This window comes from Euprymna scolopes, chromosome 21, assembly GCF_053919585.1.
Source record: "Euprymna scolopes isolate OS-2025 chromosome 21, ASM5391958v1, whole genome shotgun sequence".
Taxonomy (NCBI): Eukaryota; Metazoa; Mollusca; class Cephalopoda; order Sepiida; family Sepiolidae; genus Euprymna; species Euprymna scolopes.
The window spans coordinates 87,794,416-87,811,202 of NC_136502.1; the positions used below are offsets into that span (position 1 = coordinate 87,794,416).

At 29.2% G+C, this 16,787-nt stretch overlaps 1 protein-coding gene across 3 annotated transcripts in view; it reads left to right on the top strand.

The window, feature by feature from the left end:
• The window catches only part of LOC145242560 (uroporphyrinogen-III synthase-like), a 203,440-nt gene that overhangs the window by 29,574 nt on the left and 157,079 nt on the right, over positions 1 to 16,787 (top strand). For all 3 annotated transcript variants that reach the window (XM_080105650.1, XM_080105649.1, XM_080105651.1), the window contains exon 4: positions 5,756 to 5,830. In XM_080105650.1, coding sequence (XP_079961776.1) covers positions 5,756 to 5,830 — 75 coding nt within the window. The remainder of the gene's footprint in view (positions 1 to 5,755; positions 5,831 to 16,787) is intronic.

Here is a 16,787-nt window from a genome sequence, read left to right on the forward strand (position 1 = left end):
TTTTCAATCCTTCTGGATTCATCATTAGGGATGAATTAATCTAACTGGTTATGAACAATTTATATAAATCTTTTTTTTATTTTTCCATTGGTTTCATTGGTTAATTATTTCAATAACTTTACAAACATTTCAGGATGTTATTACTATTGGTAAACTTTATTTTATTAATAGAAGTTTTTTTCTTAGTTTTTATTAGTAATGTTTCTAGTAATCAAGTTTTCGTTTATTATTGGTCTGTTCAAGTATAGATGTGTTGTCAACTACAAAATCTTCCTAAATTGGGACAAGGCACAAGAATGTTGGTTAGTCAAGTGGTTAAATATAGCACTATTTTCGGAGCGATGCATGGTTAATCTCCTTGACAAAATGGTAGTCAAACCTATGTATATAACCTTTGTATGTTTATAATTAACCAATGGATGAAAGAAAAAAAAATGTATATAAATTGTTCAAAAGCATTTACATTAATCCAAAATGTTTGGAAAGTACTTGAACTTATGATGAATATGGCGATTACATCAGCCAGTTTCTGCCAGAAGTGAAGACTGTTATTCAGAAGTTGGAAAGGATAGGAAATAGAATTAATAGACAAAAACGTCTATTTTATTTAATGATATATAGTGTGTGTGTATGAAAGAGTGTATGTTTCAGCTCTATTATGTTGTAACAATGTTCTTGTACAATTTCTGCAATTAATCAATATTGATCATGGCGAGTACGTCGGTGGGTAACTGTTTGTGAATATTAGATATGATAAGGTTGTAAGCAAGAAAAAAGTAATTTTGTTCTTGATAAATTAGTTGGATAAACTAGACTTCAAAGTGTTGGTAGAGCAGCTATTCTAGAAGGAAAACTCTAAAAGAAGTCATCCTGTTCCGGTCATTTCGGAATTCTTGAGCCAGGAGAAGTGCAGCTGTGTATTTCGCAACTCTTGTTTCCTCATAAATTCTGCAGAGTAGGTACCCCCCCCCACGCACACACAAAAACATCTATTTTCAAAAGAATTGATATAGAATTGAGTAGGCAATTTTCATTGCTATTCTTGCTAAAGTCATTTTGAAGAAACTACTGGAGTTGTCTCCCTTGGACCACAATTATCCTTTTTCATCGGGTAACATCGTTTTTGTTGCAGAAGCTCGGCAATGCCTCACAGGTTCATGCTGTTCTTTGCAAGCTTGCATAAGATACTGTATTTCGTCATTTAATGACCAAAATTGCACTTTTTATAATTTAAGGTGGAAAAACGTGCGTCGTTCACTGTGTTTCTTTATATTTGAAAACGATTTATCACATTTTATCAATTGCAAATTTTATTTGTTGCACTTGCATACAAATCTTAGCCATTTAAAAGTTCATTATTTTTTCTTTTCTACTGGTTCTTGTCCAGTATTCATTCTATATTAAAAAAAAAAAATATATAGTGGAACTGGACAAAAAAAAAAAAAAAAAAAAAAGTAGAATGAACGAAAGAAACACAGAATGACTCGAAGTGAACAGAAAAATAAATGCAATAAATAAGAGTGGTTATACATCAGTCCGACTTTCAAGTGTGCATAACTTGTGCCTAATCACGAGAGGTATATTCTCCCAGCCTTTACAGTAAGAGGAAGAGTTCATTGTTATCCATAAGGTGGGCACCACAACAATATCTGAATCTTGTTACAAATAAATATAATTTTTTTTTTTTTTTTTTTTTTTTTAAATCTTATTTGCATTTTTAATTATTATTGAACACATGGTTATCCAGGTTTAATACTTTTAGTAAAATCTGATTCTGTACAGAATTTTTTGAAATTGTTTTTTTTTTTTTTTATGATTGGATTTGCTGGTTTCTATAATTAATTCTATTATGGAAGCATCTGAAAAGTACGATTATGTAGCGGAGCTAAACAACAAAATTAAATATAGAATGAAGAAAAAAAACACATAATGGCTTACCCGAAGGCTTGGAACTGGCCGGAAGTTAAGGTTAGAATCGTGAGCATGCTCAGACAGTACAATTTATCGTCTCTGTCATGAGTTCTATATGCAAATTTACCAGCTGAGTCAGGTGTACATAATGAGTGATCTTAGTAGTTGGGCGGTTTAGGTTTTCTTTTCTTACCTTTGTAGTCGGGTAGTATTGTGATGCCAATTGGAGGAAGAGATTACCAATTTGCTACAAAAAAAATGAAGAAAAATCTATATGATGTATATGCCTGTGATAAAATGAAAATATCATTCCAAAAAATTATATAAATTGATCAAGTAGTTTTATTTTTATATAAAAAAAATAATCATTTTCAAGTACATAGTTTTATTTTTAAATAAAATAAAACTTTATAAGCATCCAAGAAGCGACTGTTTTGGCCACCATTTTGAAATAACATTTCAACAAACAAGGGAGAGAACTCGACAATAGTTTAAAACTGTTGCCATGTTTATGAATTCCCATTGATCGTTTAAAAATTATTTTCTTTATAAAAGTAAAACTAATTGATGCAAATTCTTTTTGGAGGTGATATTTTTGTTTTATCATGGATATATACATCAGTTTTTTTCCTTTTTTTTTAATATAGGGGAATTCTGGGCAAAACAAAAACTAATTTTTATTAAGTGATTTCAATTAATCGTGTGCAACTCTCATAACAACACAAATGAACAAACATGACCCCCGAGTGTTGGGGGCTGAATTTTATAGACTTCATGTAAATTCATTTATTTTGTATTTTTGTTTACCACTTTGTAAAAACATAACACAAAAAAATAAAATAAAAAGCATATTATCTTTTTAACATTTAAATAATCTATAATATAAATCTCATCTGTCTGTTTAAATTATGTATGTATGTATGCATGTATGTTTGCCCAAAACTTTCGACAGAGGCGACAGATTTTCACGAGATTGGTATCGTTTTGAAGCATGATCCTTCGGACGACAAATATCGGAAAATTGGCCAAAAACATTAATTCCTTCACCCTCAACTGGCCACTTTTCTACAGGGAGGGGGTCACTTTTTTCGCCGATATTTTCGAAAGTCATCCCCTTTTTTTCGATTGACTAGCCTTAGTTTAAACCTACATCACTTCCGGTTTGGCGATGGGTGCAACAGCAAAGACGTCACTTTTTTTCATATTCTTTTCTTCCTTTGCAGTACGGGTTCGAGTCTGCCTGCCTACTACCACTTTTTTTTTTTTTTTTGCTCAACACACGCCTCCAAACGCCTGGACAATGCCAGGCACCCATGCTAGTTTATAATATAAAGGGCAAAAATCTGTTTAAATGTATGTATGTATGTATGTCTGCCTAAAACTTTCGATAGAGGCGACAGATTTTCACAAGATTGGTATCGTTTTAAAGCTTGACCCTTCAGATGACAAATATCGAAAAATTGGCTAAAAACATTAATTCCTTCACCCTCAACTGGGCACTTTTCTACAAGGAGTAGCAAAAAATCGTTCTTTCATGACAATTTAGCCATGCACAAAAAAGTTCTTTCTTGAATTAGTTTTAAAAAAAAACACGACTTAACTTTACTCATAGACCAGTCATTATAGTGGCAGCATCGTTATCTTAAGATTGCACGTTCGAGCCGAGATATCAGATTTATATATATATATATATATATATATATATATATATATTCGATTTTAAAAGTTTTTATATTGAAACAGGGTTATTTATGCCATTTTTTTTGTTTGCTTTGTTTTTTATATTTTTCCATCACGTTCGCGGTATTTTTTGTTTTTCTGATTTTTAAAGAAGTTTTAACATTTAAACAAGGTTATTTATGCCATTTCTTTTTCGTTCGTTTATTCTTTATTTTGTATCACGTTCACTGTTTTTGTTTGTTTTTGTTTTTCCAATTTTATAAAAAAGTGAAATTATTTAAACAGGTTACCCCCCCCCCCCCGCCACACACACACCTCACTTCTAGTTTTAAATAAAAAATGTGATTTTTTATTTCTACAGTTTCTTTTTTTTTTTTTTAACTCCTTTAACACTTACTGGTTTAACTTTTTAACAAGTTTACCTTTACTATTTTAGCTCTTACTGGTTTAACTTTAACTAGTTTACCTTTACTGTTTTAGCTCTTACTGGTTTAGCTTGTTTAGCTATAACTGGTTTAACTTTAACTAATTTACCTTTACTGGTTTAACTCAGTAAATTCAAATTGTTTAAGAAATCTCATCCGAATATTCCCAATAAAGTCTATACAATCCATTCTTCATACGATAATCAGAAAATATTTAAAAATCAATTTGGCGCTAACATATTCCATCAATTAATTTCTGTCTTACCAAAAAAAAAAAAAAACGTTGTACTGATTATGTTGCAGATGTCACTCTAATTTACAACAGATCCTTACATCTCAGTGTCAATTGTTTGTTGTACAGCATTCATCCTAGGCAGATTGAACCAGCTTCCTTTGAAGGAGGATGTATCAAGGGAATATTAAATTCACAAACGATTCCCAGTCACTGGTATTTTCACTGGCAGTGTGCCTTGTTTGAGGCCAATAAAAGTAAAAAAAAAAAAAAACCCACAAAAGTCCGTTATTTCATTTTCTCCTCCCGTTTTTTTTTTTTATTTTTTATTACAAATGTTTTATTATTTGTACTGGCAGTAAGAAAAAAAAAAAAACATTGTGTAGCCATGTATCGACAAAGTTGGAATTTTTGAGACACTTAAAATCTTATTAGCAACACCATAATTGTGAAGTTTGCTTCATTAGTGGCTAGTCAAGCTTTCCTTAACCCACCTCTTGGAGAACAGAAATATATATATATATATATATATATATATATATATATATATATATATAAACTACTTCATTTAATCAGATAAATTAATATACAAAGATATAATTTTAAGCATAAATTTTCAGTATTTACTTCAACAGTGCTCAGTACATAGGTAGAGCTAGGTAGTAAGTTATGAAAATATGTATGGCAATTAAGCTACACAGAATATTTGCGTTTCATCCTCGTGAGAATTTGTCAGGCTTATGCGAAAAATTGTGGTTACTGCACATGGTATTGAATTTTCCAGTTAATCAACCAGCTTTTTAGTTGTAAGCGCTCCCATCCTAATCAGCCAATGGGCGAGCATAAGCCTGATGAATTCTCATGAGGATAAGATGCAGAATATTCTGTGTAGCTTAATTGCTATATATATTTTCATAACTTACTATGTATGTATATATATATATATATATATATATATATACTGTTTCTTACTCTTATGCTAATTAGGAATTCTGAAAGCCAGTATCACTACAATGAACTTGCACTAACAGCAGGAAGGAAAAAAATATTACTTCATATATATAATAAATATAATAAAGTCAGTATTTTTACTTCCATTGATGGCTTTCTTCTTACAAAAAAATTATTTTAATTCATTAGTTATTTGGGATCGTGAAGATAAAAAATATAATTTGATTTGGTTCCTTCTAGAAAATACTTTGTCCATGTAGGAATTTCTTTCAAATGGCTGTTATCTTAAAAAAAAATAATTAAATAATATTTTGGGAAGAATAATGTCATTGTGTAAAAAAATTGTAAGTAAATATATTACCAAGCAGAATTATATATTCTTATGCTAAATAGGCATATTGAATAGCCATAAGTATCACTGCAATAAACTTGCTCTGAAATAATCTAATTGCAGTGTCATTCTTTTTCCCTCAAATATCCAAAACAGTAAAAACAAAAAACAAAACAAACAAATTGAAATTGCCTTATCTCAGTGATTGTGATTTTCTCTTTGCAGGACCCAAAAAATCTTCCCTTGGTAATTGGAAAAATTTGAAATGTTTTGTGGTTGGAAAGAGCACAGCTTCTGCAGGTAAAAACAGCCCAACATATCTTCTCCTTCACCTATCTGTTATTACAGACGTCGATGATTATAGCTCTCCAGTCCTTTCTGCATTGAGTCTTTCTAATGAGATCTATAGTTGTGTTTCTAGTGAGCCCGTTGAGATTATCATTGAACTTTGTTTCCCATCTTCTGCTCTTTTTTCTGGCAATTTTTTTCTCAACATCAAGCTTTTTTTCCAAGCCATCAGCCATATTAAATGGCTGAAGAACTGTAACTGTCTCGTGTGGACGGTATTGAGTAGTGATATGCTGTACTCTACCTTACGCATGACTTCTTCCTTTGTCTTCCTTTCTATCTATGAGATTCATAGAATTCTCCTTAAAAACCATATCTCTGTTGCTTCCAAATGACTTTGATTTGATATGATTTCCGTGAAATTTTTTGGGTTATGCCGTCATTCATCAGACATCAGTGTTTTCTGCTGACTTTATTTTGACTTTTAATGTGTGAACTACACATCTCTCTCTCTTTCTCTCTCTCTCTCTCTCTCTCTCTCTATATATATATATATATATATATATATATATATATATATATAAACGACTTTTTGGGGGTATCAATGAGATCGCTGGAAGCAACAGATCTCATTGGACATATCATTTATAATTTAGCATAAAATAACACTATTGATGGAAGGGACATAGGCTTGTGATGATGGACTAATAATAGTGAGAAACGCTACAAGTGTTAAATATGATCAGGTAAGGAGAGCAATCCATAGGAACATGAACGATTTTGGCCTAAAAATAGAAGTTAATGCTAACTTAAGAGGTTAACTTCCTTGACGTTACTTTAGATCTTGATTTAAACACTTATAAACCCTATATAAAGTAAAACGCTAACCCTATTTATATACACTCACAGTCTAACCATCAATTATTAAACATATACCGTTATCTATTGAAAGTACAATAAGTAATAACTCATCTGATGAAGTGACTTTCAATGATTGCGAAGCTGTTTATAATACAGCACTTAAAAATAGTGGGTATAAGGACATAGATATGAAATATAAAGTAACTAATGCTAGCAGAAATAGATCTAGTAATCGTAATAGGGAGGTGATTTGGTTCACCCCCCCTTTAATATTATGCTGAAAACAAAATATATACATATATATATATATATATATATATATATTAGTTTTTTTTTGGAAAAAGAATTCCAGCAGAGTGCTCAATTAAAAGGAAAATCCAAATTTTAAGAGCGTATTTATATTTTGTGTACAGAAAGTTGTTAGTTGAGACAGATCATTGGTACCGTCGGTTTCAAGCCCGATAATAAGGCCCGTTTAAGGTATCCTTATCAAGCTCTCTTCAGCCAATATTCGTCTATCTTATAACCAGAAGTGTGAAGTATATATACCTCGCCAATTCACGTTTAAATCTCGTTTTGTTAAATCCCCCTCCCTTTTTTTTTTTTTTTTATCGGATGATGTAATACCTAATTTTAAACTTTGAATTATTTAAATTTAAGATCTAATTTCGAAAAAAATTCCTTATATAAATCGATTTTAATTTGAACCCAAATTAATTTTAAAATCTCTTTCCTTATGTATAAAAAACTTTAAAATCTGTATTGGTATCGGTTAAAAACTTAAAAATCCATTTAATTATATCGAATTACATTTAAAAATTTCCAAAAATACGTTTAAAGTTTAAAAAAATATTTTTAATTATATTGAATCACGTTTAAAATTTCGAAATACGTTTAAAAATTATTTTTTAAAATCCAAATCTTTCAAGGTTTGGGGAAGTGAGTATTTATCTATCCTAAGTGATTTCCCTAGTTTATTAACATTATTATATTTTTCTATAGTTTTAAATTCGAAATAGATTATAAATTACATTTATAAAATATAATTAAATTTTTTTTTTATAAAATACATTAATTTAAAATCTATAATATAATTGCGATTAAAATCCAAGTTTACCGACTAATCATTTTTGTATTTACAATTTATTATTTTTTTTCATAAAAGGGGGTAGAATAATTCACGCCTCCCATTTTGAAATGTCTATTAAAAAGTAAATAATGTATTCACCAAAGTGTTATATATCATAAATTGAAGAGAAAAGGTCAATAAATAATATATTCAAATTTAAAACAAAAAAAAGTAGTGTTTTTTAGAAATTTACCTGTAAAGTCCGAAGTTAAAACCTTTTTTTTTTTAAAAAAACATGTTTGTTGTTTTTTTTTTTTTTTTTTTTTTTTTTTAATGAAACCTTGGTCCTTTAATTGGAAAAAAAAATTAGGGCTTGAGTTACATTTTTAGAGGAGTTATAAGCTTGGAAAGACGGGGTGGAATTATTCACTATTTTTCACGAAATTTCTAACACACCTACCAATCTACCCATGTTAAGAACGGCTTTCGGAATAGACACCCCTAACCTTGCCAGAATACCCGAAAGCTATAAAAGTTGACGTGTCGAATGTGAACGATGAGTTGGATGTAATGTAAAAATGTACCGAATTTAAAAGGGAACGAAATTCAAATTTCCGTTCCATTTTTACAACCGTAAAGCAGAGCATTCTATGCAAATTTTACCTAACTTACTGTATTAATGCTATTTTTTTTAAGCAAAAAAAAAAAATATTTAGGTTTGGCTATAAATTCCTAAACTCATTTCACCCTAAATAATTTAGGTGACTGAAATAGGAATCTAATTGAATCTTTAATTTCCTGAATAGTATGCGAGAATTCATTTTTCTTCGAGTTATATCGAATTCATTAATACGGACTTTAGGGGCTTTTTTTCGTAATGTTACTGTAAAAATTATTTTTTATTGTTACAAATTACAATGCTTTATTTATATAAAAAAAAGCAAAAATAAATTCTTGCGTAAACTTTAGTAAAGGTATTTTTTGTTTAAACAAAATAAAATATTTTCACTAAGAGTTAAGTAAAAATAATTAGTTCATTATATTCTGCGATCATTATTTGAAAAATACTGCAATTTTCATTAAAATTGGTTAATTTCCTGATTTTTGGTGAATTTCTAAGTAAAGGGAGGAGTCAAAATGTTTATACACTTTGAGCGTCGGCATTCATTTTGTGTGTACCTACCATTTTTCGATGAATATTTGATAGGTGGTCGACCACGTGTGGTTAATTTTAATTAAATTTCAATCACATGGTTACATTATCAATAATCATGTGATTAAACCCATTGAAAATTTACTGATATTGTAAACACATTCTGTTTACATTAAGCCTGTAGTGTTTTTTTAGTGATGCAATGTTGGCAACTGAGATTTAAAAAAACCCGTGAGATCAGGAGAAAGAAATGTCCAGAAAATCGCTAGATTTTTAACTTTTATCGTCTGAAATTTTCAAAAATCGCTAATCCCGCCCTCACCAAACTCCTTGGTCCTTTAACTTCCTACCATAAAAAAATTATAAATATAGTATATTCAATATATAAAATGTTCCGTGTTTTCTCACTATATGTTTCTGGAATTATATTGAAGCGGTTAGCTCCCCAGAAGGCTTACATATTTTATCAACTAGTTTTGCCTGTTTTTTTCAGAGAGGGTATTTTTTTTTTTTTTTTTTTTTTTGCAGGAAACAAATCATAAACTTTAACTTTTTATAATAAAAGTTAAATTGAAATATACTGCAAATTAAACATCACAATAATGGTGCAACATATTTTGAAATTAGAAAAATAAAAAACAAAAAAACTTTGTTTTAGCATATTAAAAGTATTTAGATTGGTAGATAATTAAATTCTACTGTATTGGTATAAGTTTTTTTTTGCTGTTGTTTCTTGCTTTTTACAATTTTCGACTAAATACTTCCAAATTAATCAGGGTTGCTAAGATCGTATTTTAAACTAAACTTCGGAGGTTGGAATGCCCCCCCCCCACCTAAAATGTACTTGGAAAAATCGATTTTATAGCGAGATTTAAGAATGGTTAGCCGAAAAAAGGTGAAAAACAAAACAAATAATCAATAAATAATTGTTACCAAAGGCAATAAATGCTACTTTTTTTTACTTACATGAATTAGTTTATTTTATGTTTTAAAGTATTTTCAAGCGCTTTTCTTTATTTTTTAATCTAAAATTGCGGGTGTGTGGGTGCCAAATATCTCCAGATTTTCTAGAATTCCCCGCTAGATTGCAAACGAAATCTCCAGATCTAGCAGGAAAACCGCTAAATTGTAACACTGGTCACGTGACAGGGAGCGGTAATAAATAATTGTCCCTAAATAAAAAAAATGGCCTATCGGTACAAAGAAAAACACCTATCTATCATAGAAAAATTAAGTATAATGTTATAATTAAAAAGAAATATATAAAAACACGCATGGATATAGTAAACATATTATACCAAAACGTGGAAGCCATCCATCCAGTTGTTTTTTTAGACTATTAATTGCAAACGAACCAAAAGTTACATTTTTATATATATAGATATATACATATATATTTATACATATACGTGTATATATATATATATATATATATATATATATATATACACACATATCTATATATATATATATATATATATATATATATATATACACACATATCTATATATATATATATACACATATCTATATATATATATATATATATATATACACATATATATATATATATATATATATATATATACACATATCTATATATATATATATATATACACATATATATATATATATATATATATACACATATCTATATATATATATATATACACATATCTATATATATATATATATATATATACACGTATCTATATATATATATATATATATACACATATCTATATATATATATATATATATACACATATCTATATATATATATATATATACACATATCTATATATATATATATATATATACACATATCTATATATATATATATATATATATACACATATCTATATATATATATATATATATACACATATCTATATATATATATATATATATATACACATATCTATATATATATATATATATATATACACATATCTATATATATATATATATATACACATATCTATATATATATATATATACACATATCTATATATATATATATATACACATATCTATATATATATATATATACACATATATATATATATATATATATATATATACATATATATATACACATATCTATATATATATATATATATACATATATATATATACACATATCTATATATATATATATATATATATATATATATATACACACATATCTATATATATATATATATATATACGCACATATCTATATATATATATATATATACACACATATCTATATATATATATATATATACATATATATTTATATATATATATACACATATCTATCTATCTATATATATATATATATATATATGTATACATATATGTAATCAGTTTTTTAAAATAGTCAACCATATAGGAGCCTATTCGTGAACAGACACACACACCCTCAGCTTTATATTATATATATATATATATTAAGAGGTGTATTTGTTAAAAATGGAAAAAAAGTGCTCGATGTGTTGGTATAGCTCAACCTCAGGAGCATTTGCTTAAATAATTACAAGATTGTTTCTATAGACGGGATAAATAAATTATCCAGCCTATGTCATCAGCCAATTTAAGCCAAAATAAATTATAAGAAAAGATTTTTGATTACATATGGATATTAAAAACCAAGAGTTGGAGTAATGCATAGAGAGTAGAAAGGGAAAGGAGGAGAAGGAATGGGGGAGGGAAGAGGGAGAAAGAAAGGAGATTGATTGTGTCAAGAAGAAGTTGTTTGTTTAAATAAATAAAATAAAATAAAGGAAAAAAAGGGGAAAATATGACAAAATAAGAAGTGGCAATAGAAAGGATAAAATAATGGAAGTGTATAGTTTCTACGTGTCATAAACGGTGCTGAAAAAGAAAATAAGTGATGGCTAGTGTAAGTCACCAAAGTTAGGAATGAGTCAAAGTGTCTATAAAACTCGGTGACGTTGCAGTGGTAAGGGGCAGATGTAGTCAAGATGCATCCTATTTAACATACGTCCATAAAATTAATATAAAGCCTTTATATAAAATTAACGGGGGGGGGATGTATCCGGCATTGCCCGGTTGTTTGGAGGTGTGTGTGAATGGGGGGTGGTGGTAAAGAATAAGCAAAGTAATAACCCTGTTTAAATATTAAAAAAAATAAACGATGTTAAACTTCTTTCAAAAATCGACAAAACCAAAACAAACAAAAAAAACAGCAAACAAACGTAAAACATCTTTAAAAATATCGGAAAAGCAAAGAGGCAAAAATCAGGGGAAAAAATAATGAGCATGTTCGGAAAAACAAAAACAAAAAAACACAGCAAAAAAAAAAAAAAAATGGCATAAATAACCCTTTGATTCGGCTCATACCATGGTGCGTTTCACCCAGTAGGAAGCATAGAACGAAAAGGAACGTTAAAATTCCATTCCAGGTTTTTTAAGCAACTACGAAGTAAAGAAAACCCAAACCTGTGCTCCTTTGTAACTGTCCCTTGTGAACGATCCTGCAATGGTGTAGTGGTGGCAGGGGAAAGAGGAATTTATTAGAGAGAAACGATTTTACTACTTCCATTGATTTTAACCGATTTTGGCAGTGAACTCTCAGCAGAAAAAATATAGGAATCTAGTATTATCGAGGAAGTGGAGAGGTAATAGGCCTATAACACACCTCAGATATTGTGCTGCAGTTTGTGCATATTACATTTGCATGAAATGTCTTTATTTTTAATCCTATTAAGGTCAAAATCAGAGGGGAAAAATGAGTTCATTTCATATATATAGGGATAATAGGGGAAACAATTATGAATTTATAAATATAAAGTAATAGATTTATAATTTTCAAGAGTAATAAAATGAAAGGGAAACAGTTATAAATTTATTGGGTAGTAATAGTTTGAGTCAAGTTTAGAGGGGGGGATGTTATAAGATGTAGTTTTTTACTTAGTTTTCGGAACATTTAGAGTTTTAATTAACATAGGTTGAGGGATTTTATTTAAAAAAACCAGAGTAAGGTAAATATTAGTCCTGGGACAATTCTAAAATTTTTCCTGATTCCGATCCAATTACCGATTCCGTTCTAAATTTCCGATTCAATTCCTGATTCCGATTCTTTTAATATTTATTATTTATTTATTATTTTTTTTTTTTTATAAATTTGCAAATTATTACATAAATCCCCGGGTAATTTCCAGGTATATTTTTTCTGAAATGTTTTCCTTGTAATGTATTGCAAATTGAAAGACAACAAAAGGTTTATTTTGATTTTAAACAAAGCCAAATCGTATCAGTTCGTTGTTAGTGTACAATATACTGCTTGAAAGTTTTCATAAACAGTTGAAAATAGTCGACGATTGGTAGGTCAAATGAGAAAACGATGTAAGAACAAAATATTAACAACGACCCTCCTTGTTACAAATTTCTAAATAATAATGTTACTATATAGAAAACCATTTTTAGCATAGTGTTGGGCTTCGTTAATTATTATGTGCCTTCCTTCTATGAATGTTTAAATTTTATTTTAATTATATAAATTTGGTGGGTTAGTAAATTGATTTGCTTTTCTGTAAAAAAAACAAACAAAACAAACAAACTAAAAACAAAAGCAAGATGCAAATAATAACTAGTGGGACCTGTGGAACTCATATGTAATATATTGATGTTAGTATTCATGGCATAAATAGATGCTCTGATATTATTGTAGCTCTTGTTAAAACTGCAAAAGTATTTATCTAAGCTAGCAAGGACCCCCGACGTAGCCAGGTCGTTAAGTACGCTTAAATATATCTTAATTTTTGCAGATTTCGTATATATTATTATAGAGTGAATGTTCTATCGATTTTTATATATTATAAAGTTGCAATTTCAAAAATAAAAAAAAATATATCCATATGACTTTGGTGCATCAGCTTGAGTTCCTTCAGCAATAATTGAAACTGAAATCAAAACTTATGAAGAGTTCTTGGTAAAATCATTTATAAAAAAAATGAATGACTTAAGTGCCATCAGCTATAATTTCAACCAAAACTTATGAAGAATTCTTGGTAAAATTATTTATCATAAGAAATGGGGATCCATAATTAAACAACAGTCACTCGGATGTAATTGTGACACACAAAATAAATAACACACATGCTATCGTATTAATATATAGAATTGTTAAGTCATAAAAAACACGCTCTTTTCTTACTACTAACCCTAAGTACAGGTGGTAATACGAAAAATATAGCAACTACATGTGATTTTATGATTTTGCTTATCAGTCTTAAAATTATTGGTAAAAATTACTTAACTGCTTAAAAAATTATAATGTACTGAAATGGGATCAGTTTACATTATATTTATATGCACAACTGAACCCCCATTCTAAATTCTAAAATAACGTTTCAGTGTGCTCCCACATAATCGCCTGAAAAAGTAGAATCTCATATGTTTTGGGTATTTTAAATGTAAATGAAAGTTTTCTTTTTTTAAGTTAACAAACTTCTCAATGTTTGCTCATCCAAAGTTTTGATAAACTTGTGAGATTTTCATCTATATTTTCACTTGTGCCAAAACCAAACAAAATATAAGGAAACATGAAATATTTCAAAGGATGTGGTGATCACACAAAACTCGGTGACAGAAAAAAAATTCTAAGCATGTTAAGTTTTTGATATTAAAGTGTGAAGTCTCTAATAAACACCATATGGTCATTTATCAAATAGGTGTGAAAAGCTTTTTAAAATCTGTGATATTGAATAGGCAAGTGAACACTAGAACTTTGCTTACAATAAAAAGTAATAAAAACAAATTAAATTAGGTTTGAAGAGTCTGAGGATTTCCTTGTGTCCAAAAAGGTGCCATAAACTTTAAATTATTTCAGAAGCTGGTGACAAACACCCCAATGTACAGTCAGAGCATTTAAAACTTGTTAAAAATTGTTAATAATCATATGAACTCCCTGGATGAGGGCATATGGACATTTTAGCAAATAGATGTGAAATGATTACAAAGGCAATAGGCAAGTTATAAATGACCAATAAAATAAATTAAACACTGATAATCAATGTTAAATCTGTAAATTAAATTTATAACTTATTCTGTGGCCTTTCTCAGTCTTATGTTGTAAAAAAGCAACTTCTAATAAAAAACAATTTGTGCTTGTTTCATTTTTTTTATACAAAAATTTTAAAGAATCAGAAATTAGACTATAATTTTTCTGATTCCGATACCCCAAAAAGTTCCAATTTTTCTGATTCTCGATTCCGATTAATCGTCCCAACACTAGTAAATATATAATTATGGATTAAAGTTTAGAGATAAGATAATCTGCTGGAGGGAAATAGTGTTTAGTGGATTAGTATGTGTAAAGTTGCTGAGAAGGTGGGATTTATAATGCCTGCAAACAATCGACAATTCATTTTTAATATTTAATAATTTGTCTATCTCTAAAATTAGTAATAAAATTTTTTTCATGCAGACAAAGAAGGCAAGGGGGATATAGAGATTTAGAAGTATCGGATATTTTTAGAATTTCCCATTTTATGATCGGTGCAAGATTATTTGGAACCAGACTTAAATAGTGGGTAGCTAAAGAGGTTTTGTTCAGGTGGTTGGGATTATTAAAAGAGCATTTGTAGACTCTAAAACGATCTTTAAAGGAGCTTGCAGCAAGCCCGATATAGTATTTTTTATCATTTAGGTTTTCTATTGCTGCAATAGTGGCTTTGTAAACAACTCCCGACTGTAAAAATTGTTGGTCTAATAGGCAGTCTGCCTTATTCATGCAGTTGCAATTTTTGGTGTTACTAATATTATTGTAATTATTGTTGTTGTTGTTAAGTATTCTATTCTTGTATTTCTAAATTATTGTTTCTAGATTGTTGCTGCAACTGTAGTTTTATAGTGTTTTTGTTAAAGGATAGTTATATTGTGTTCCCCTAATATAAGCATTTTAAAAAATTTGAATTGAATTATGTATTATTTTATTGGAATACTTTGAGATGAATAATTTGTATATTTATTTATTTGCGGACTGTTATCCTCATTTTCATAGTTGTTTTATGCTGTTTCGATCAACTATTCCTCTGGCCTTCTTCAGGTGGTTAACTCTGACAGGATAGGAATGCTGTGTCTCTTACTGTATCCTCAGTAATTACTGCCTTTCATAGCTGTTGTTTCACCACCTTTTGGCCAACTAATCCTCTGGCCTTCTTTGGGTAGGATTGAAACTGTTATCTTCAGACAATGCTCACTTGGAATCGTAGCGATTCAATATCTCTATCCCCTGTACCACAGGCCTCAAACCACTTGAAGATGGTTGGAGGAATAGTTGGCCGAAATGTGGTGAAACAACAATTATGAAGATGAGGATAACAGTTCAGAAAAAAATGAATACACAAATTATGAAGCTTCGTCTCAAAAGATTAAAAAAAAAAAATGTATATATATATATAATGCCATTTGGTACAGACCTGACAATGGAAGATCAGATAAGAACACAAAATTGAATTTATAACACCATAAAAAAACCCACCTTGATCGCCCTTCAGGGTCAATGGCACAGTAGATAGAGGCATTTCAGGTGAGCATTGTCTGCAGATATCGGTTTCAATCCTACCCAAGCAGACCAGAAGATTAGGTGGCCAAAACATGATGAGACAACAACAGCAACTATGGAAGGCAGTAATTACTGGGGATACAGTTACGAATCTAGTTATTTTGAGGAACGATTTTTAATGGAGTATATTTGTTTTTTAAGTTGGATTCTATTTAACCCATAGTTGGGACCCTAACATGTAATACCACTCCGGGTCAGAGTGGATCTGGGAGCAATGGCAATTAAAGGGTGGCTCCACACTCCCCAAGGCCCGCAAGATGGGGCTTCACCATCGGATATAGTTTTAGGTCATATCCAGGACCTTTGT